This window comes from Giraffa tippelskirchi, chromosome 2 (genome assembly GCF_054371585.1).
Source record: "Giraffa tippelskirchi isolate mGirTip1 chromosome 2, T2T-mGirTip1v1.2.pri, whole genome shotgun sequence".
In the NCBI taxonomy this organism is placed as follows: Eukaryota; Metazoa; Chordata; class Mammalia; order Artiodactyla; family Giraffidae; genus Giraffa; species Giraffa tippelskirchi.
Genome location: NC_137276.1, coordinates 155,012,409 through 155,036,981, shown reverse-complemented (window position 1 = coordinate 155,036,981; position 24,573 = coordinate 155,012,409). Strand labels below are relative to the sequence as shown.

At 43.6% G+C, this 24,573-nt stretch overlaps 1 protein-coding gene across 3 annotated transcripts in view; it reads right to left on the bottom strand.

The window, feature by feature from the left end:
- Positions 1-344: 344 nt before the first annotated feature.
- The window catches only part of ADIPOQ (adiponectin, C1Q and collagen domain containing), a 36,264-nt gene continuing 12,035 nt past the window's right edge, over positions 345-24,573 (bottom strand). For all 3 annotated transcript variants that reach the window (XM_081571439.1, XM_081571437.1, XM_081571438.1), the window contains 2 exons: positions 3,518-3,724; positions 345-2,620 (listed from right to left, as the gene is read on the bottom strand). In XM_081571439.1, coding sequence (XP_081427565.1) covers positions 2,100-2,620; positions 3,518-3,724 — 728 coding nt within the window. In that variant the 3' untranslated portion in view covers positions 345-2,099. The remainder of the gene's footprint in view (positions 2,621-3,517; positions 3,725-24,573) is intronic.

Below are 24,573 nucleotides of genomic sequence, written 5' to 3'. Positions count from 1 at the left end.
AAGAATTAAACTACTAAAATCCCAGACCAAACTCTAAGTGGTGCGTGTGACAGATAACAAAGCCTTGAATCTACCACTCCGGTAACTGTCCAGATTTTGCTTTAAGGAAAATACTCCTTCTCCAGCTTGAGCCGTAATCAATTAGGTCAATAAATATATTACATCATCCTAACTCCAGTGACTGGTCAGAGACGAGCACACAACCCAGCCAAAGCCAATGAAATGCAAGGACATCTTACCTGTCATTCACAAAATAGAGTTCTGATTAACACAAAGTTTACCCCTCTTCATCCCTCTCTAAACCCCATGTCTTCTCCAAAAATGAAAACAAAAGATCCGTGAAATAAGTGTTCTACTTTTAATGCTGGACAATATCTTTACTTGTAGAAAATAATGATATACAAGCATTTTAAAAAACTAAGCCTTATATGTAGATATCATAATTGCCTAATGAATAGTCAAAAGGAAATCATTCAGAAATTAAAATTGCAAGCAAATAGCTAAGTTTTCCATTTCTATATTTATACAGAATGCTATTAACTCTGCTTTTGCTAAAATCTTTGAAGAACATCACTCATCTTCATCCTGAGAGGATGTTTACCACCATCGACTATCTGTAATTCCTTTTTTTTTTTTTTGAGGAATATTTAACAATTCAAAGCACATGTATTTAAGGTTTACAATTTGATGATTTGATACAGACACACACTGTGAAGCAATCACCACAATCAAGCTAATTAAAATAGTCAACTCAGTTATCATTTTCTTTTCTTCGTTTTCTTTCTGTTTTTAATACTTCTTAAGAGCAAGAGTAGATTCAGGAGGCCCAGGTCTCCCCTGACCCTGTTGGTACTCAAAGAAAGAATAGTTTCCAACTTCTTTCATGGGCTTTGCATTGCAGGCTCAAGCTACTTCCTTAAGGGAAAATTCTTTAAGTGTTCTGGAAAGCACAGTCATCCCTAACCTCAGTGGAAAAGATTCAAGCTATCCAGTGGAACAAAGATTAGGAGTTTAAAATCAAGGAGTTCCTAAAATAAAACTGTTTTTGTAGATAGGGATTGGTTACATGGAGAGACAGGAATGGAGTTAACTCTGGGTAGATAGGAGGTTCCATAGTTTGATCTTCATGAGGCATCAATCAAGGACCTGCAAGGGGACTCATTGTGCAGGGAGCATGATCCTCTGTGGGTAATTGTGCCTGGCCTGCGGGAGGATGACTTGCAGACCCAGGACTCTCATCCATGGTGACACATGGATGGGCACAGGGGCCCAGGCATGAGGAAGACTTTCAGGAAAGAAGAGATATCACATCAAAGAAGCTTCCCAACCTGGTGGTCTTGAGGAATAGGGAAGATGTGAACATGTGGAGATGGAGTCAACTTTCTGGGCCAGAGAGAAGGGTCTGAGGAAAGACATAGAGAAGAGGAAGTATGGAGTAGTCCAGCTGGAATGGGACCTAGTCATGGAACCACCTTCTCTGAGGGAGGGCTTCTAAGGAAAGGCTTAATATGTGGTGAAGGCCAGTTCAAAGGTTCTCAGATGAGTTGGTGGGGGACCTCTACCAATACCCTACCAAAAGGCTATATAGTCCTTAAAACAGACACAATATACTGGAAAAGGTCCACAGCCCTGGGTTGGATCTCTAACTCTGCCACTTAATGCCTGTGTGACTTAGGCACACAGCTCTCTCATCCTCAGGACTGCAAGTGTAAAAAAGAGAAGAATAGTTTCCTGTGTACTTCACAGGATTGACAGGAACATAAGGAAAAATAGCAGGCACAGAACATCACTATCAAATACTTTCTTGTAGTCAGTTATCTTGTCATGCATATGAAACTCCCCAGTAAATGTTATCATCCTTCCATTACCACTACATAACATATCCTTGAGGCCAGGGGACATGTCTTCTTCAAGACTGTCCTGGGAACATAGTATATCATTTCTTAAAAAAAGGTACTTGATCAATGAATGAATGAATGAATGATGTTCAGAATCCCCCAGCTAGATTGGTCTCCTAACTACACTGTAGACCTATGGACTGTGGACTGTTCTTTCACTTTGGGCTGCTTGGCCCAATGGAGACTCTGCATTAATGGTGCTCATTCAATGTTATGGTAGAGAAGGAAGCCTGTGAAGGTGGAGTCATGGACATTATCTGCATAGACCCCCATGTGATCTTCACCCTCGTACACCTGGAGCCAGACTTGGTCACCCTTCTCCAGATGGAGGAGCACGGAGCCAGAGGCCTGGTCCACGTTCTTGTCCTGGAACTGGTCATGGGTGAAGAGCAGGGCCTTGTCATTCTTGTAGAGGCTGACTTTCACATCCTTCAAGTAGACAGTGATGTGGTAGGAGAAGTAGTACAGCCCGGGAATATTGCACAGGAATTTGCCAGTGGTGCCATCATAGTGGTTTTGCTGATTGTAGAAGATCTTGGTAAAGCGAATGGGAACATTGGGGACAGTGACCCGGGTCTCCAGTCCCACACTGAATGCTGAGCGGTATACATAGGCACTTTCTCCAGGTTCTCCCTTTCTGCCTGGGACTCCTGGAAAGCCTCGGGGACCTTCAATCCCAGTGATTCCAGTTTCACCAGTGTCACCCTTAGGACCAACAAGACCTAGAGAACAAGAAGACCTCAGTGACCCAAGGAACAGAACTCCTGTTTAGGTTGGTTTCACCCTAAAACACTGTCCCTGTGGCCCCTACCTACAATCTACTTGACTTATAATGCAAAGAACCAACAAGAGCTCCCAAAAGGGACAGCTGTAACCTTCTCTTCCACATCTCCCCACAACACAGGCTCCCATAAATTCCTCTCTAACCTTATCTCCAAAAGTCTCCATCACAGACCCTCCACCCTGCCAGTACTTTATGTGCAGGCTCAACCAACCATACATAGGGGACTTTTCTGTCCCCTCTGTCTAGGTTGCCCAATACCCACCCTTCAAGGTCTCACTCAAGCCCCGCCTCCTCCTGAAAGCCTTCATTGTCAGTCCAGGTCTGCATCAAGGGCATTTTCTCTCTATTCCACTCTTTGGGCATTTGTCCGTATTCACTTTGGCATATTTGGCATATTTGGAGTAAACCCTCTGGTCTAACAGCCCTGTGCACTAGAGCAAGAGTTCTCCAAGAAAAGGACCGTGACCTTCAGGAGGTCCCAGTAAGTGTGGTTGAATGCCACTGGATAGAATGGGAATTAAGGGGACATTAAGGAAAATAGGAATACAAGCAGACTGACAATAGGGATGGATGAGGCTGAGATGGGAAAGAGGATGGGGAAGGTGGTGTGGGTAGAGCAGAGCCAAGGGTACTTGGTTGTAAAGGGACCACGTGTGTTCACCCCTAGAAGGCCAATCCACAATTCACTTTAGGTTGCTTATGGGTCACATCAAAAAGCTTTGTTTCTTCCCTGCACACGGGCCTTAGTCAGTAACAATTGCCCTCTCGTAGTTTAGAAGACTTCTTCTACCCGGGAGGAGTCTGTGATGGACGAGGCCAAAGATTTTATTCTTACCTGGATCTCCTTTCTCACCCTTCTCACCAGGGGTGCCATCTCTGCCATCCCGGCCTGGAGTCCCGTTGTGGCCAGGATGACCTGGAATGCCTGCCATCCAACCTGTGCAGGCCCCCTTGGGCAGCGGGGCCCCTTGGGTGTTGTCCTGGCCATGACTGGGCATGGCTAGTAGCAGTAGAAGAGCTCCCAGCAGCAGCATCCTGAGCCCTGGAACACAGATCCACGCTGTCAGCCACAAAAGAGCAACCCCCACATGGCTCCCCTGTCAGGATCCAAGCAGGACTCTGGTCAGCTCTGCAGAGTCTGCCTGAGACCTGCTCCCTCAACACTCACCTCTTCTGGAAAGGCTTTTCTGACTCTTCCAGCCCACCTTGTGCTCTCTCTGCCCTGAAATTTTCAGTATTTAGCATTATTTTGTATGTGTGATCTCCTTTCTTCCACTACCAGTGACGGTGAGACAGCACTCCCCCAATTCCTCAGATCTGAGCACAGTATGAGGAATGGGGAAAACTCCAAGAGTCCATTTGTCAGGACTCTATCCCTTGGGTTTTCCAAGAATGATGACTCAGATCATCCCATTCAACTCCAATTTCCCTCTCTTGGCTCCCTTCTTTTTCTTCCCTTTTCCTTTTTTCTATGTCTGTTTCTCCTCCTTTCTCTCCCATTCTCTTTCTCCTTTCCCCATCTCCTGGGCCACATGTTAGACATTTGGTATATTACACACTTGCATCCACACATGCTCACACACACAACTACACATGTACACACATGCACATATACACACACAGCCTTGGTCAGACAACCAGAGATACAGTGTCCCATGAGACTATCCACTGACCTCTGCCTGTGCCACCCCTTAGCTGTACCCCCTCACCTGCCTGATCCCTACGTGGACTTCAGGACACATGGGCTGTCCTCTCTTTTAGGAAGTCCTCCCTGTCCTCCTCCCCTATCTGGACCGCTGTTCCTCCTCTGTCCTCCCCCAGAGCCCTTGCTCATCTTTCACAGCACTGCTTGCACTGTACTGTAATTTTATTTGTTTACCCATTAAACACAGCCACAGGGGTGGGGGACTGTTAGTTGCACAGTCATGTCTGACTCTTTGCAACCCCATGGACTGTAGCCCACCAGGCTCCTCTGTCCATGGAATTCTCCAGGCAAGAGTACTGGAGTGAGTAGCCATTTCCTTCTCCAGAGGATCTACCTGATCCAAGGATTGAACCTGCATCTCCTGCTTGGCAGGCAGATTCTTTACCATCAGAGCCACCAAGAAAGTCCCGCCAGTACAAAATAAGGACTAAATAAATACTTTTGTAGAAAAAAAAAGGAAATACAGAGAGAGGAGAGAAGGAGGAAGGAAAAGAGAATGGAGTGTATTTAGAGTATGTATTCTGGAAGCCCTGGGAAAAAGCTCAAGGGGCACAGGTGGCCAAGGGACTCCCTGTCTCAGAGCCAGCCCTCCATATCCCCTCCTGAAAGACAGTCCTTGTATGCACAGGGACTCTGGTTCCCCCCAATCCCTGCCTCTGTTATTAGGTTACTGAAAGCACCAGAGAGAAAAACTGGTCCTAGGATCCTGGATCACAGGCATCGCTGATACCCTCTGTGGAGTCCAAGATGTAGCAAATCCCAAGAAACTGACTCTAAACAAGACATGGTCCGTGTGTATTTTTTTACCCTAAAGACTCACTATTTTTCATCAGTTTGCTTGCCTCAAAGATTTCACAAAGCTTCCAGAACTGAATTTGGCTTCAGGAGGAAGTTCCTCTATGAGGGATGCAGAAAAATCCCTGATAAGTAATCTTAGCCCCAAAATTGTGCATTGTGTCTGGAATCCCACCCCGATGGCCCATCACCAGGGGCTCTATCATCATTCAGTCAGTGATGCTATCCATTCATCTCATCCTCTGTTGTTCCCTTCTCCTCCTGCCTTCAGTCTTTCCCAGCATTAGGATCTTTTCAAATGAGTCAGTTCTTTACATCAAGTGGCCAAAATATTGGAGTTTCAGCTTCAACATCAGTCCTTCCAATGAATATTCAGTACTGATTTCCTTTAGGACTGGTTGGATCTCCTTGCAGTCCAGGAGACCCTCAAGAGTCTTCTACAACAGCACAGTTCAAAAGCATCAATTCTTCAGTGCTCAGCTTTCTTTATGTCCAACTCTCACATCCATACATGACTACCGGAAAAACCATAGCTTTGACTAGATGGACCTTTGTCGGCAAAATAATGTCTCTGCTTTTGAATATGCTGTCTAGGTTCATCATAGCTTTTGTTCCAAGGAGCAACCATCTTTTAATTTCATGGCTGCAGTCACCATCTGCAGTGATTTTGGAGCCCCCCAAAATAAAGTCTCTCACTGTTTCCATCATTTCCCCATCTATTTGCCATGAAGTGATAGGACCAGATGCCATGATCTTAGTTTTCTGAATGTTGAGTTTTAAGCCAACTTTTTCTCTCTCCTCTTTCACTTTCACTTTTCACTTTCATCAAGAGGCTCTTTAGTTCCTCCTTGCTTTCTGCCAGGGTGGCGTCTTCTGCGTATCTGAGGTTATTGATATTTCTCCTGGTAATCTTGATTCTAGCTTGTGCTTCATCCAGCCCACCATTTCTCATGATGTACCCTGCATATAAGTTAAATAAGCAGGGTGACAATATACAGCCTTGACATACTCCTTTCCCAATTTGGAACCAGTCTGTTGTTCCATGTCCAGTTCTAACTGTTACTTCTTGACTTGCATACAGATTTCTCAGGAGGTAGGTAAGGTGATCTGGTATTCCCATCTCTTTAAGAATTTTCCACAGTTTATTGTGATCCACACAGTCAAAGGTTTTGGCGTAGTCAATAAAGCAGAAGTAGATGTTTTTCTGGAACTCTCTTGCTTTTTCAATGATCCAACAGATGTTGGCAATTTGATTTCTGGTTCCTCTGCCTTTTCTAGATCTAGCTTGTATATACGGAAGTTCACAGTTCACATACTGTTGAAACCCGGCTTGGAGAATTTTGAGCATTACTTTGCTGGCTTGTGAGATGAGTGCAATTGTGTGGTAGTTTGAACATTCTTTGGCATTGCTTTTCTTTAGATTGAAATGAAAACTGACCTCTTCCAGTCCTGTGCCCACTGCTGAGTTTTCCAAATTTGCTGGCATATTGACTGCAACACTTTCACAGCATCATCCTTTAGGATTTGAAATAGCTCAGCTAGAATTCCATCACCTTCACTAGCTTTGTTCATAGTGATGCTTCCTAAGGCCCACTTGACTTTGCATCCCAGGATGTCTGGCTCTAGGTGGGTGATCACACCATCGTAGTTATCTGGGTCATGAAGATGTTTTTTGTATAGTTCTTCTGTGTATTCTTGCCACCTCTTCTTAATATTTCCTGCTTCCATTAAGTCCATACCATTTCTGTCCTTTATTGAGCCCATCTTTGCATGAAATGTTCCCTTGGTATCTATAATTTTCTTGAAGAGATCTCTAGTCTTTCCCATTCTATTGTTGTTTATTCATGTATAAATTTATACATAAACTTATATATATGTATGCTCAACTTTCATACACACAAACATGTGTGTTCATTAAAAATAGTAAGATCAATAATTTGGAAACTACAGAAAATAAACTAATCCCCATTCCCAAGAATCTATCTGCTTATTTTCAAACATAATGGAAATAACATTTTCCTAGAAATTTTATTTCTAATTTTTGCTTTCTAATTTTCTAATTTTTGTAATCATCATTTTAAATGTGTGTGCTAGTCCATCAAGTGGATATAACCAGGGTATATATCAACATTTCCATTTTATTGAAACATGAACATGTTTTCATTTTGAAACATTTTAAAATCTAACAAACATCTTTGGCACATAGCTTATCCCCAAACTAATATTATTATGCTATGACATATTTCCAGAAGTAAAATTTTTGGACCAAAAGATATGAACATTTTTAAGGCTCCTGATATTCCCAAAGTATAGTTTGTCATGCTTTTCCACAGTGTGTATACAAAAAGCCTGTCTTAACTGCATTCCCCAACTTTGGATGTAATCATTGCAAATAGTTTTGTTGATCTTAGTTTAGTGACCAAAAGAAATGGAACCTCACTGCTTTGATAACTAGTGAGTTGTACATTTTATTAAAGGCCTATTTCCTAATTTAATTTCTTCATTTTTGATATCTCTGTTAGTGTTCTTTATTAGTTAATTCATTAGGGATACAATGTGCTTTTTGAATTAGTTTTTGTGAGCTCTTTATACCAGCTCTTTGTCATATGTCCTATGATTTATCTCTAGTGTAAAGACTATTTTCTGTTTTGCTTATCCTGTTTCTTATGTGACAGAAGTTTTAGTTTTTTTTTTTTTAAGTTTTAGTTTTTATATAACCAACTCAGTTGATTTCTTTTTTTTTTTTTTTTGGCTTCTAAGAGTTAAACAGTCTTTATCCATACTAGGATTTGGTAAGTACTTGATTTTCTTCTCTTTTATTGTTTGGTGTATTTTAAATTTCACTCTTTAACGCATGTCTGATATTTTGTGTTGGGTAAGCTGTGATCTAAGATAATCAAGTGATTTCTTCCTATTCGATGACTAGCTGTTTAAAAGACATTTATTTAAATTAATATTTTTCCTCTCTGTTGATCTGATGCATCATTTATCAGATATCGAGTTCTAATATCATCTTAGGCTGCCGTCTGTGGGGTCGCACAGAGTTGGACACGACTGATGCGACTTAGCAGCAGCAGCAGCATAAGTAAAGTGAGAACTGAGAATGAGACCTGCAGGCAGAGAGGAGGGGAAAAAAGCAACCCAAACGATAGGGGCCGATAGAGACAGACGCTGCCGCCTGGTGGTGGAGTGCCTAGTCAAGGCTCTCTTATCATCAACCTGCACTTCTGTCCCCCTCTACTGGATTTGGAGGATTCCAAGTTACTGTTCTCAATAACTGCCGGAAATAAATGAAAATGAGATAGTTTAGGCTTGTGCTATGCTTTGTCGCTTCAGTCATGTCTGACGTTGCAACCCCATAAACCCCTCCAGGCTCCTCTGTCCATGAATAATGGAGTAGGTTGTCATGCCCTCCTCCAGGAGATCTTCGGTGACCCAGGGATCAAACTCAGGTCTCCTGTGGATTCTTTACCCGCTGAACCGCCAGGAAAGCCCAATTTAGGCCAAGAAGAGAAGAAAGAGAGGAATTAGCTGCAAAGCCAAGAAGAGATCAGTCAAGTCCCTTTTGTGTTTAAAGAAAATACTTGTTCTAAGACTTTTAAGACTTTATATGTTGTCCAACCTTCCCACAACTTGTCACCTTCATCCTTTTCTTCTACGGAGTTAGCAGTAAAACTCCTAAGAAGACTACCAAGAGGCTCTGTGCTTGCTTTCTACAGAAATGAGGAAGGCCGAGTTCTCTTCCACAGAGAAACAGGAGGAGAGAATCCAGACACAAGAACTGTTGGAAGCAGCTACAGAGGGCCCCAAAGACACAGGGTCACTGGGGGCTTCCTCCAAATTATTGCAAGGACTGAAAAATCAGGTCTCTTGGATTCTCTGGTTCCTCCTCTTCTTCTAAATATCAAGATTCTATTTTCCCAGCCCAAGGGAAGTGTTAAGGAGCGATCTCTCCTTTCAAAGGGGCAACGAGTCTGGCTTCCATGACAGTGACAGGTGATGGAGGTAACAGAAGGAGGGAGTGAGGGGCAGATGGGCACACAATCCTAGGACGTTTCTACTGTGAAGAACAGGTTTTGACTAAAGAAGAAGGTTGTCGTCTAAAGTTCTGGACGGAAAAATCATCAAATTGATAGCAATTGAAAGTCAGTGCAGAGATGCTGAACTTTCAAAGAATTTATTTCAAAACTATGTGTGCTCCCTATTTAAATATAGCAATTATCACATTTTGATTTTGAAAGACCTCTCTTTCTAAAGGGGAAAACATAACTAAATAAAACAGTAATCTAAGATTATGTTCTAAGACTCAATTGCGCCTATAAAGAAATCATTTGCATGGGTCATGAAGCTAATCCTAATACCACTTATAATTCTTTGTCTTTGTAGAATGCCACTTCTAATGTCCTCACCTCACTTAATATCTCACTTAATTTTCACAACCATTTTGAGAGAGAGGATGAGGTAAAATAGAGAGCACATATTCTCTGACCTCAGTGCTTGGGTGAAAATAATTTGTTCTCTTGTAACATGTTTCAGGTATATGCCTGTTGCAGGATTAAAAAGCACAATCTGGGACTTCCCTGGTGGTCCAGCGGCTAAGACTCCGTGCTCCCAATGCAGGGGGTCTGGGTTTGATCCCTGGTCAGGGAGCTAGAGCCCACATACTGCAACTAAGACCTGGCACAGCCAAATAAATTAAAAATTTTTAAACATAAGCTCTCTTATGAAAAGATTAAAATAAAAGGTACAATCCACATAAAATATATAGAACAGTGCCTGGCACATGCCAGTGCTCAATAAATGTTATCTATGACTGTACCCATTCTAGAGATGAGAAAAGTGGGTTTCGAGGAAGTTAAGTGACTTGTCCAAGATCCCAGAGATCTTGAACAGCGGAGCTGGAAATCAAACTGTGATCTTCTGAAGCATAATGCTGGACACTTAGGCATAGTCCAAAGAAGGAAAACAGCATCAAGGTGACACACTTGCCTGTTAATATTCCACTCCATTGGATGGGGGATAGAAGAGAGAATAGTGTGAGGAAACCCCAGATCATGATCCAGTGATGTGGCTTCTAGTCTGGGCCCCATCATTAACTCTCTGGGTGACTTACCTTCCCAACCCACCTCCCAGACTTCATGTTCTTTGCAAGCAAAGCTGATTATTAATGAGTTTACCCTTACCTATTAATAGATTATCTCACAATACTGTTGTGAGAACCGGTTCACTTAAAGTATGAAGAATTATTTTATAAACTTATAAAGTATTCCACACAAATAAGTAATCATGTCTGACTCTTTGCCACCTATGGACTGTAGCCCACAAGGCTCCTCTGTCCATGGCATTCTTCAAGCAAGAATACTGGAGTGGGTTACCATACCTTCCTCCAGGGATATAAGTAAAGAGATACAAGCAAATATTTATGGAACACTTGCTGTGGACCACCCTTTGTACATCCACTACCCTTTAATCTCATTTCACCCTCACGACTACTCCAGGAGGTCAGGACTCAGTTCCAAGAGAAATCTGAGGACCAGAGAAGTTTAGTAACTTCTGCTCAAGGATAAGAAGTATTGGCCAAAAATTTCATTCAAGTTTTTCCATAAATCTAAATGAACTTTTTGCGAACCCAGTGGAAGTGTGGAGAGGTGCACTTTGACAGCCAAAGCCTGGGTTCTTTCTACTGCACTAGCTTTCATGGTGCACTGTGTATAGGTATGGATAAGCTTGCTTTCAAAATTATACAAGAGGATGGACCATGATGCTCTCTGGATCCTAAAGGTCCATATTACAGTCTCTCATTTTAATAAGTGTATGAGAAATTCCACTTTGACCTGAAGGAATTTCAGCAACAACAGCAGAATCTTGTGAAATGCAAGGATGGGGTCTCCTCTGGGACTGTCAGGAGACAGAGTAAGATGGGGGAGAGAGGTCACCAAAGCCAATGCCAACTCCTCCAGCAGGAAAGGGCATTAAAGCACAGATTACAGAGTCCAACAAAACTGAAAGGGACCCCAGAAATCATCTCACCCCTGCCCTGCTTGTACAAATGGGAGGCTAAGGGGGAGGAAGGGATGCATTGTTAGATCCTCATAGGATTTCCCTGGTGGCTCAGACAGTAAAGTGTCTGCCTACAATGTGGGAGACCCAGGTTCGATCCCTGGGTTGGGAAGATCCTCTGGAGAAGGAAATGGCAACCCACTCCAGTATTCTTGCCTGGAAAATCCCATGGATGGAGGAGCATGGTAGGCTACAGCCCATGAGGTCACAAAGAGTTGGACACAATTGAGTGACTTCACTTTCTTTCACTTTCCTAGAAACCAGCTCCCACACTAGCACTTCCCATCACTATGCCATTTGTTATTTGTTTCAATCTTTACTCCATGAAGCAAAGAAAATATCCCCAACTTCAGAGATGGGGAAACTGAGAGATTAAGGAGAAGATCCCTGAGAAATGCCATCACATTACGATTGCCTCAAAAAAGGCTCCTCAGACTCAGTTTCTTAATCTGCTAAATGAGTTCATGTAAGATGAGGAACATGAAAACACTTTGAAATTGGTAAGAGTACTTTGCAGTATAAGTTGCATAAGGCAGTTTTAAACTATAGTTCATTTAATCCTTCTCATTAGCCCTGTTTTTTACTCCACTCTATAGAAGAATCAGAGGTTTGAAGAGACCAAGATGCTGGCTTAAGAGCATGCAACTCTTGGGCTGAATTAAATGAGATTGCTGTCTTTAAAGGTTAAAAAAACTGTAGAATATTGGCAATTTTACCTGGTGCAATCTAATGATAAATGGCAGAACCAGAAATCAGCTAGGCTCTGCCTGGCACCCAGGAGGGTGACCTGAAAGCTTTCACTCAGCATTCTCATGCCCACCCCCCCAAAACACACTCATACACAGTCATACACTCATACACACATACACACTCATCTATCTCTCTCTTTCACACACACACACACACACATGTTTGGGACCAGTCTCTCTCCACATGAAGGAATTCCTAGTTAAACATTCTAGTTTCCAAACCTTCTACCTCCCAACCTCAGTCAAGGGTCTGCAGCCCCTGGTCCCCCACCTTGACAGGGAGTAAGAAGGAAGTCTGTCCCCACAGCCACCTTCGAAAGGACAAGAAGCCAGTCCTCTGTCCCTCTTTACAAATCCTCAGAAATGAAGGGAGGGAGGCAGCAAGAACAGTCAGTTAAGCTTCAGGCTCCCTTCCCACTTCTCATCTTCAAGAACAAAGGTGACACCCTCATGCTCCTTTGGACATACTCTGCCAGCGTCAAGTCCCCCCTGTTACCAACCATGTCAGGAGGAGCTGACATTACTCCTAAGAACAGGAATCCCCAGGAGTGAGGTGGTTGCACCCCTCCTGAGGCTTGATCTGAACATCAGAGTCTCCCCAGACCAGGGACCTGCATCCTCAGACACACAGGGCAGCCTGACCTCTAAACTCCCTTCCACTCCAGCCTCTGCATCTATGGCTGGAAACAACCAGGATGCCTCAAGTGCAGCACCCCCCAGGGCAGGCGGGACTGGGCTTGGCAAAGGCCGGACAGATTGTTGTTTCTGTCAGACGGTGTCTGCTACAAAAAAGATTTTTCGTAAGTTCCCAGTAGATGCCAGGCTGCTTGCTCACCTTACCTCTTTTGAACTTCTCCATCATCCTATGAGATATCCCCACAATGGTGTAGATAGCCACGTATTTACAGACATCCCCCAAAATCTGTAGATAATGACCATGCCTCATCCATCTTTGTATCTCACAAACCGCCCCCAGGGTCTGGCCTGTGCAATCTGCTCAATAAATACTGCTCAGTAGACTCCATTGGCAGAGTTGGACTCCAAACTCAGTCTGAGGTCAGAGCTCAGGCGGTCCCCAAGCTGCCTCTTCATGTGCTTCTTTCTCTGCCCACTTGGTCAGCTGAGAAGTGATGTATCATCTTCTCCTCTCATATAATTGAACTTTATTGCTGGACCATCCTTCCCACTTCATTGACCCCAACCTTCTCTTTGGTTAAGCATCTTTACCACAGAGTGAACTGGACAAAATTCAGGATGGTCCCAGATATTTTGACCAGAGGCAACAGTCCCTTTTCTCTTGGAGCTCTGAGAAAATCGAGGCAGAAGCCCAAGGCTTGTCGGCCTCCACCAGCGCTGCCCTGGCCGGGGTTTTGCCTGTATCTCTCCCCACCTTGCTAACAGGGTAGCCTGGGCACAGCCCAGCCAAAGGCTCCATGGTAAGGAGCCTTCACCTCCAGCCTAGAACTTGAATCAGTTGTCCTTACCCTCAGGTGTGGAATCAGAGCCACAGACTTCAGTCAGGGTGGAAGCAGGAAGCAATGACCCAGCTTCAGCAGCCCGGTACTCATGGGGGCAAACAGTCCCCGCCTCACCGCTGTCCCTTCCCATTGGCCAGCACAGCGAGGGCCAGAGACCAATGGGTAGACGCGTGCCCCTGGCAGCTCCCTTGAGTTGCCACCCCAGGGAACCTGGTGCAACCCAACTCGGGCTTGGGATGCCAAGTAGAGCTGCAGTCATCACACTTATGTCTCCAGGCTTTGGCCCTTATTTTTGCCTCTTACAACAGCGACAGAAGACGGGGCCAAGGGTCAAGATCAGAAGCAGGAAAACAAGGTATTTCTTTATGTAAAATGAATTGCCTAGTGGTCTGGGGCACCAATTACCACCATCAGCTCCCACTCACTCTACGTGACAGGGAACCGCAGGATAGCAAGAAACACAATGCATCCTTTTCTCTCTGGCCTGAACCCCAGACTGGGGAAAGACTTCGCATGATAATTTTGAGGACTGAGGTGAGGGGACGTTTCTGGGGTGGTGTGAGGCAGAGCCAGATTAAGATTGTTAAAGGCCCTGGATTCCAAATGATTTTGAAGCTCCCACCTGTATGTGATTCAAATTCAATATATCGGAAAATATATACCAACTAGGAGAGATTGGGTTTCTCAGGTGATGCAAGTGGTAAAGAACCACTTTATGCCAAGGCAGAAGACACAGGAGATGTGGGCTCAATCCCTGGGTTAGGAAGATCTCCTGGAGGAGGGCATGGCAATTCACCCCATTATTCTTGCCAGTAGAATCCCACGGACAGTGGAGCCGGGGCTATATAGTTCATAGGGTCACGAAGAGTATGACATGACTGAAGCAACTTAGCACATACAGGAGAGATTACCACCTTTCATGGATTTTCTGGTTCCAAAATTCTGGGTTAGCTTTTGAAAACTAACTTTTCACATGTGTGTGAGTCCCCATTTTGCCAGCGCCTAGCCTGTACCCACCTACTGGGGAACCCTCCCCTGGGCTGGGAGCAGCCTAGAGTGGTGCTAAGGCACACAGGTATTCCTAGAAGGCTTAGATGTAAAGTGGCAGTGTTCATCACCTTGAACTCTGTCTTGGCAAACCCACATTCTGTTTTTGAAGGACAGGATCAGCGCCACTTCCTGCAAGCCACAAATTCTGATACATTAAATTACGACCCCAGAAAGGGTTCAGCATCCCAGCAATAATTTCTGCAGACATTGAGAAACAGAATGTCCTCAGGCAGAGGGTGGGCAAGTATTTGCCTGCCCCTAAATACCACCTCTGCTGACCACACAGAGCCTAAAAGCCCCCAGCAAAGTAAAGTAAAAGTCTGATCTAAGTCTTGTGCTGTGTTGTGCTCAGTCGCTTCAGTCGCTTCCAATTCTTTGAAACCCTATGGACTGTAGCCCGCCAAGCTCCTCTGTCCATGGAATTCTCCAGGCAAGAATACTGCAGTGGGTTGCCATGTCCTCCTCCAGGGGATCTTCCTGACCCAGGGATCGAACCCACATCTCCTGCAATGGCAGGCATATTCTTTACCTGCTGAGCCACCAAGGCAGTCCTGATCTAAAGCCTAGCCTCCTACTAATATGCAAATATTTTGAGAGGAGTCACATCAGGCCTTTGAGATTAGAGTCATGAGTGTCTCTCCCCAAAGGCCTACTGGCTTAGGTAAGAGGCTTATGAAAATGAGGTTCTAGTTTACTAGATAAGGAGAACTGAGGAGAAAGCAGAAAAATTGCAGCAATGCTCAATTACTCCAGTATTTTATTTTTACTGTGGCATCTCTGATTTATTTTGGGTTTGTAGCCTTCCTCAGTGATCAATGCAAAGAAATAGAGGAAAACAACAGAATGGGAAAGATTAGAGATCTCTTCAAGAAAATTAGAGATACCAAGGGAACATTTCATGCAAAGATGGGCTTGATAAAGGATAGAAATGGTATGGACCTAACAGAAGCAGAAAATATTAAGAAGAGGTGGCAAGAATACACAGAAGAACTGTACAAAAAAGATCTTCACGACCCAGATAATCACGATGGTGTGATCACTCACCTAGAGCCAGATATCCTGGAATGTGAAGTCAAGTTGGCCTTAGAAAGCATCACTATGAACAAAGCTAGTGGAGGTGATGGAATTCCAGTTGAGCTATTTCAAATCCTGAAAGATGATGCTGTGAAAGTGCTGCACTCAATATGCCAGCAAATTTGGAAAACTCAGCAGTGGCCACAGGACTGGAAAAGGTCGGTTTTCATTCCAATCCCAAAGAAAGGCGATGCCAAAGAATGATCAAACTATCACACAATTGTACTCATCTCACACGCTAGTTAAGTAATGCTCAAAATTCTCCAAGCCAGGCTTCAGCAATATCTGAATCATGAACTTGCAGATGTTCAAGCTGGTTTTAGAAAAGGCAGAGGAATCAGAGATCAAATTGCCAGCTTCTGCTGGATCATCGAAAAAGCAAGAGAGTTCCAGAAAAACATCTATTTCTGCTTTATTGACTATGCCAAAGCCTTTGACTGTGTGGACCACAACAAACTCTGGAAAATTCTGAAAGAGATGGGAATACCAGACCACCTGACCTGCCTCTTGAGAAACCTGTATGCAGGTCAGGAAGCAACAGTTAGAACTGGACATGGAACAACAGACTGATTCCAAATAGGGAAAGGAGTACATCAGGGCTGTATATCATCACCCTGCTTATTTAACTTATATGCAGAGTACATCATGAGAAACGCTGGGCTGGAAGAAGCACAAACTGGAATCAAGATTGCCGGGAGAAATATCAATAACCTCAGATATGCAGATGACACCACACTTATGGCAGAAAGTGAAGAAGAACTAAAAAGCCTCTTGATGAAGGTGAATGAGGAGAGTGAAAAAGTTGGCTTAAAGCTCAACATTCAGAAAACTAAGATCATGGCATCTGGTCCAGTCACTTCATGGGAAATAAATGGGGAAACAGTGGAAACAGTGTCAGACTTTATTTTTTGGGGCTCCCAAATCACTGCAGATGGTGATCTCAGCCATGAAATTAAAAGACGCTTACTCCTTGGAAGGAAAGTTATGACCAACCTAGATAGCATATTTAAAAGCAGAGACATTATTTTTCCAACAAAGGTCCGTCTAGTCAAGGCTATGGTTTTTCCAGTAGTCACGTATGGATGTGAGAGTTGGACGGTGAAGAAAGCTGAGCGCCGAAGAATTGATGCTTTTGAACTGTGGTGTTGTAGAAGACTCTTGAGAGTCCCTTGGACTGCAGGGAGATCCAACCAGTCCATCCTAAAGGAGATCAGTCCTGGGTGTTCAATGGAAGGATTGATGTTGAAGCTGAAACTCCAATACTTTGGCCACCTCATGCGAAGAGTTAACTCATTGGAAAAGACCCTGATGCTGGGAAGGATGGGGGCAGGAGGAGAAGGGGACGACAGAGGATAAGATGGCTGGATGGCATCACCGACTTGATGGACATGGGTTTGGGTGGACTCCGGGAGTTAGTGATGGACAGGGAGGCCTGGCGTGCTGCGATTCATGGGGTCGCCAAGAGTCGGACACAACTGAGTGACTGAACTGAACTGAACTGTATTACTATCTGTCTCTCCATACTAGACTGTAGACTTCATGAAAGCAGCTGCCTTGCCTGTTCGATGTTTTACCCTCAAGCCCCATGAGACCTGGTATAAGGTGGGCAATGATAAATGCTGAATGGAAAGTCAGGGACTGATTCTATTCAATCTTCCCCTTGGAGATAACTCTCTCTCTTAGTTTACAAGTCAAGTGTCTGCAGTTCAGTGAGTTTGAGCGATTTGTCCAGATTTGTATAATCTTGGACAGATCCAAGATTGGAACCCAGTCTATCTGGCTTCAAAACCCGTATGCTTTCCAGGACCTGCTCTCACCCCTCCTGATGGACTATAAGATACTAAGATTCATGCACTTACTTCAGGGTAGCTTTGAGTTTGGCACAAAAAATACTTTCTTCTGATCTTATGGGAATACAGCTGTTTACAGCAAGGTTAAATGATTGCACAACATGGAATGACTTTAGCCCCCAAATCACATGGCCACTGTGTTTGTCTGGCTGTCAGACAGGAACACTGTGCAAGCCTACCATTTTGAGGCCTCAGGGAAATCTGCCATTCACTACACAAGGGCCAACATGTGGAAAGACACAATTCTGTGGCATACTGGTTTAGAGACTGAGACTGAAAAACATTCAGCCAGAGATGCCTTGAGGCTAGTCTTTTTCCCAGGATGGAACTGTTACTATCTAAAGTAAAATAATCAAATACAGGTGATCCTTTCCTCCAGGGTATGTCACGGCTACCATTCAATCCCCTGTCAGCATGGGAACTAGGGTACCGAAAATAGCAGGTCATGCGATCTCTCCCTCCCATAAGTATGTTTAAGTATTGCATATATTTTTGCTTAATTGTGATTTTTTAAAAAATAATCTTAATTAAAATAAGTCAGTATCATCAAGACACAGAAGAAACACACCCTGTGGCCTTCATCCCACTCCATCCCCCAATTCCTAGAAATGACCAAAAAAGAGTTTTCATTCCTTTATCTCTTCCAAAGACTTGACTACAATTGCACTTTATCCAAGGCAAACTCAGATACAGATATGAGACTCTTGTTTTGTCATTCATTCTTTGCACTAACAACAACCCACTTTGACCAGCAAGGAGGCCAGTTCAAATAAGCAACCCTCGGTTCATATGTTTGAGAGCCTGTATCCTTGGACCACTCCTCACACCAAAATTCTCTATTAGTTGAAAGGAGGATGAAGTCCTAAGACAGTCTTTGCTGAGAGTTCTTTTAGGATGAGATTTTCTAGTTCTGGCAGGGTGAGATTTTCGAGAGTGGGAGAAACTTTTTGACTGACTTTCAAGTACATCTGGCAGTCTCTAATTGGACCATTATTTATGTGTACATAAGTGGGGGCTTTCCAGGCTGAGCAGGGTCATATGGGTTATCCTGCTTCAACTGAAAGAAAAACTGATGCTCAGCTTTAGAGTATTGCATTAGCAACTCATGTTTTAAAAAAGAGTAAAATCCAGCTTTTTTTTTTTTTTTGCATTCTTAGTGAACCCAGCACCCATTTTAATACAAATTTGTCTTTTACATTCTAATGTTAAAATTTTTTTTTCATATAATCAGTTTTCAAATGCATGGAGGGGGTATTTCAGGATTCTCTATACTGTTCATTGTGTGTGTTTATTCCTCATTAGGAGAAAGTATCCTCTCGGCCAATGAAAATAGCATGATGCAAAGCTCTAAGATATAAGTATTAAGATCATATCTGAAAGTTTATCCACTTATAAAGCTTGATATTTGAGTAAATATGTAATTAGGAGATTGTATTTAAAAAAACTTTCCAACCCCGTATTCTGACATGGAACTTGGCATACAAGAGGACTCCGTATATGTTGGCTGACTCCAGAGTTGCTACTGTGGTAATGAGGACTCTGGACCTTGGGAAACCTGAATTCCAGGCTCTGCTTCATTACAGGCTGGTTGGATGACCATGCTACATATTAACAGCCTAGTATCTGGGAAATGGCCTCCATTATTAGGGGCTATAATTCCTACCACCCCTTAAAGCTAGGAGTTAGCCTATGACAAAATTTTCACCCGTAGAATATTAGAGACTCAGCTACTCCTGGCTGAATCTTAAAATATTACACCTGTGATTCTTCAATTTCTTCCCTAACAGTGAACAGGAGTGAAGATATGCCTGTGACCCAGTTTTTTGAGGGTATTTTTTTTAGAACTACATATCACTTTTTCCCTGAGTTTATTGAGGAATTATTGAAAAATATGATCATATGTATTTAAAGTATACCATCTGATTATTTGATATATGTATATGTATGCACTGTGAAATGGTTATCAAGATAATTAACACCTCCTTTACCAGAGTTAACTACTTTTTTGTGTGCGTGGTGAAAATGTTTAAGATCTACCAACTTCCAAGTACACAACATGTATTATTAACTAGAGGCCCATGACCCAGTTTTGATCATACAGGCAAAGATGATGTTCTAGGAGATGGTAGAAAAACCAGAAGGAAGAAACCTGGGAGTCCTGAATGACTGTGTGGAACAGAACAGTCTCCTACCTGCCCTGGACTGTTACCTGAGATAGAAATAAACCTATCAAGTCATTATATTGTTGGGTTGTTGTTGCAGCAGCTTACTATTCTACTTGGCATATGATATCCCACAAAGAAAACTGTTTGCAAAGAGTCTGGGAAATAAAGGGTGTACTAAAAGTACCCAGGTTTCCCTTCTACAGGACTTCTCTGCACCTGGAGAAATGTTTCCTTTTCTCCTGTATATTGCAACTTGAGGAAAAAAACTGCTGATCTCTTGTATTCTCTTACTGTTTCTGAAAAACACATCTGGAAAATGCTGACTGAGATGATTTCTATTTCCTCTAAATATTGCATAATGCATGGCTAGTGTTAGTAGGAATTCAGAACACTACCAAATTTTTACAGACTCAAGGCTGCCTAACTTCTAAAGTCTAACTACTTTAGTCAGAGCATGTTATCTCTAGGGACAACAGGCAACATTATAAAATCATAAAGAATATGAATAATTCTTTCAAAAGTTTTAGGGGAAAAAAAAGGTTTAGGAGATTTTGATCTCGTTGTTCTATAATCTTTCTTACCTAATAAAATGGAAAGATGACAGAAGTTTTACCCACAGAGGAGTATCTTTTTTGTTGTTGTTTTTGGTCTTAGTTTCTTTTTTTTTTTTTAACTTTACAATGTTGTATTGGTTTTGCCATACATTGACATGAATCCACCATGGGTGTACATGTGTTCCCCTTCCAGAACCCCCCTCCCACCTCCCTCCCCATCCATCCCTCCGGGTCATTCCGGTGCACCAGCCCCGAGCACCCTGTATCATGCATCGAACTTGGTCTTACTTTCAAAGGGCTTGAAAAAGGTTCTGCAACCAATTCATTCAGTAGCCTGGGTGACCCGGGAGGCTACTGTGTGTAAGCCCCTGGAGAAGAGTACGCAGGGCCCATGGGGATCATTGGGAGGACAGAATGGACCTGTCCCAGAGCACCTGAGGGCAGCATCCTGGGAACGTCAGCAGTGGTGACTGGTATTGAAATGGCTCCTCTGGCAGCCGGTCTGTGACAGATTTGTGGAGAGGTTCTTCCTGAGAGGACTGGGAGGTTTGAGCACTTTGCATTCTTCCAGTGCCATCAAGTGTGGCCATTTTTGTAGATTTATAAAATGGCTGAGGTCCAAAAGAATGAGCGAGTTTTGGGCTGTTTCCATAGTGGGCGACTAGCCAACAGATGGTCAAAAGTATTTAAGGGAATCCAAGCGATCTGTTTGGGCTTCCCAGGTGGCTCAGTGGCAAAGAATCCACCTGCCAATGCAAGAGACACAGGAGACATGGGTTTGATGCCTGGGTCAGGAAGAGCCCCTGGAGGACGAAACAGCAACACACTCCAGTATTTGTGCCTGGAAAATCCCATGGACAGAGGAGCTTGGTGGGCTACAGTTCATGGTGTCACAAAGAGTCAGACACAACTGAGCAACCAAGCATGCGTGCATGCAAGCAATGTGTTTTCTCAGGCTACTAGTCAGAATCCTGAGGATTTCTCTGTCCAAATGTAGTTCTTACATATTCTCTTTGAGAAATGTATTAGTGTGGTTGACAAGATAACTGGACAGATGAAAGCAGAGAAGTTCACTGGGAAATCTATATGTTCAAGACTGACTATGTGAACGTATGTTATAAAAAATGTGAAAATATGCCAATGTAGATTATGCTAGACTACACTGTCTTTTGACCTGGTAGACTGACTTGGTAGATTACACATGTCCAATGTTGTTAATGCAGAAATGGGCTCCGAGTGGTTAGAAAAACCCCAATCTGTTGACCCACAGGCTTGGATTGGATCTAAAACGGGTTTTTTCCCCCTCCCTTTGTGGAAGGAATCTGTGCAACCTTTCAAGGGTTTCTGAATGCAGGTGGAGGATGTTAGGATTGGTTTGCCAAGATCCCACTCCCATCAACTTGGTCTGCAGAACCTCCCTGAGAAATCCGGCTGCAGAGCTCCTTTGCTCTGCTCTGCTTCCTCTCCAACTGCACTTCACAGCTGGCTGGCCTAACCGTCCTTCTTCCCTGCTGTTTACAAAGCAGCAATCAGAAGGTGGAGGGGGAAGGACTCACCTCCAAGGATAAGTAGGAAGGAGTGAAAGGATCAAGGAGACAGCCAGGAAGGGGCTGAAGAATTCTGGACATGGCAAGTCAGATGGTCTTCTAAACTGTGATTGAAACAGTCAGGTCAGGAAGAGCACTGACTGCTGGTGTTGCTTCCCAGCCTCATGCACACTGGCTGTGAGGACAGAAGGAGACCATATCTGTCAAGCACCACGGCCAGCCTTTAATGGTGGTGCCTTTCTGAACCCTATGGCCCAATGGTCTCAGCCAATACATCCTCCCTGCTGTGTACACATTGCTCCTCTGTGCCTGTGCACAGATATGTCCCTCTCTTTCCTCTCCACTTGGAGAAAATGCTTGCTCCAAAAGACCCAGCTCACCCCTTCCCTGACTGCATCAGGAAGAGGAAGTGGCAAGGTTCTGTGCCCCCGCAGTATTTGTCACACCATGTCACGATGATCTGTTTCCACATCCATCTCCCCCAACTGGACTGAGAGTTTCTCACTTATCTTCATCCCTCCCTGGTCTCTCCTGGTGCCAGCACCATTCTTAGGATGGGGGTACCCAGGAAATAGGCATTGAAATAAATGAGGGAATACATACGCAAATAAATAAATATTCTTATCGTTAAAATGGAACAATGTGGGTTGGGAAATAATGCAGGTAGAAGGAAATAAAATTTCCCAAATTTTATTTGGGGAAGAACTTTGTTTTAAGTGTGCAAATAATAAATATTGTATCCAACCAATTTGAAACACACTCTACCAAGACAGATACTTTGTTGTTAGGAAAGGGAGCATGAGAGGGTGAATTCACAACCACAGCTTAACTTTCTGAAAAACGTCAAACACTCTGCTGAACAACTGTGACTAGGAGCCCCTCTCTGACAGTCTGTCCCTTAGTCTCTGCCCTTTTTTGGCCACAGTCAAAGGGCTTCTTTGTGAACACACTATTTCTATTTTTTTGAATTCTACAGTGATGTTCCTCAGTCTCATGGGAGACACTCCCCAGCTGCCTCCTGACCCAATCCATTCCAGGAACAAATCAGGCAACCAAAGACTCTGCCAGATCCCTCATCCAGTGAACAGTGAAAATCAAAGCACTCTAACAATTCCCAAACTATTGATGACTAAATCCAAAACTACCTCTAAAACTAAACAACTCCAAAGCTCAGGGTGCTGGTTAGTAGCCACGATCACTCAGCTCTCCACCTCTGCTCTCTGCTTTGTGTTTGGGGCCATTCACCGCCTTTGCCAGCTGCTCCCAAGTCAGCCTCTGACAACAGTGCTGAGGAGCGGAGGCTGGCAGAGGGGAGAGGGCTGTGTTCCTCCTTGGGTGCCTGGGTTCCCTTCAGCATTGCCCTAGCAACTGGCCTCCACCCTGAGAGCCCTAGGCAGTTCCAGAACCTGAGGTTTACTATTTCCCCAACACTTCATTAACCAGCCTCATCACACCCCTTCCTCCTGCACCAGCTGGCAGTGCCCCTTCCCCAGAGCTCTGAATCCAGTTCCCAGGCCTGCCTCCGAGTTCCTGGGGCACCTGTTCCACTGGGCAGCGCTGCCCCCTCAGAGGACTACCCCCAGCCATGTGGGGCCATCAACCTCTTCCCTGTTTTCCCTGGGCCCTCGGGCTGGTGGCTGCTTCTTGCAGTCAAAATTTCTACTATACTCCAGTATTTTTTTGTTTTGCCTTTTTCATTTTCCAATAGCTGAGTAAAAATTCTTTATATTAAGTGTATTAAATTTTTTCTGTTATAACCAGTATGGAGTCTCTATCAGATTGGACTCTGACAGTAACTCTAAAGCTAAGTAATTTTAAAAATAAATAAATTTCAAAATTAAGTAAAAATAAAGAACAGAAAAATTTTAATTTAAAAAGTTAAGAAATTGACAATTAATAGCTCTGAAGATAACTTAAAACTAAATAGGTGAAAACGTATGACAAATTTTTTATAAAATTAAAAAAAAACTGAAATTAAGTCTAATAAAATTCAATTTATTTGAAAATAAATAATTCAAAAATAAATAACTAAAAACTAAATCATTCAAACATAAAACAAAATTAAATATGTCAAAAGTAAATAAAAATAGATTTAAAAAACTAAAAATAACTCAAAATTACAATAAATGAAGAGAAACTGAAAAATAAATAACTCAGACACTAAGTCTAAAACTAAATAATTTTAAGTATTAATAAATAATTATCAAAGCTAATTCAAAAATAACTGAAGTTAAGTACCTGAAAATGACCTTTGAAAAAAAGTAAGTTTGAAAATAAGATGAAAACTACAAAATCAAATAATTAGAAAGCTAAAAAACTTAATGGGCTTCCCAGGTGACTCAGTGGTAAAGAACCGGCCTGTCAATGCAGGAGACACCAGGTTTGATTCCTGCTGGAGGAGGGCATGGCAACCCACTCCAGTATTCTTGCCTGGAGAATCCCATGGACAGAGGAGCCTGGCTGGCTACAGTCCATGGGGCCGCAAAAGAGTCGGACACGACTGAAGCCTCTAAACAACAACTACAACAAAGAACTAAATAGAAAGTAAAAAAAAAAAAAACTGTCCCTTGGGCTGGTCTGCTGCCCCCCGGGTGCCAGTTCGGTTCCTCCCAGGCTGGGCTGAGCCTCCCAGGAGGAGTGGGCCCAGCGTCGAACTCGACCGCTCGCTCCTCAGGCTCCGGGAAGACGGTCCAGCCGCCCCCGCGCAGGACTGCGGATCCGCGGGCTCCCAGGCCCCTTTGTCGCTTCTGCTCCAGTGCGGGCCGCCCTTCGCACCCAAAGCAGAGGCTCCCCGGAATGCAGGCAGGCCGGGGCGGCTCGGTGTCTGGAGTGAGTCAGTTCTCAGCCTCAGGTCCCCTTCCTGC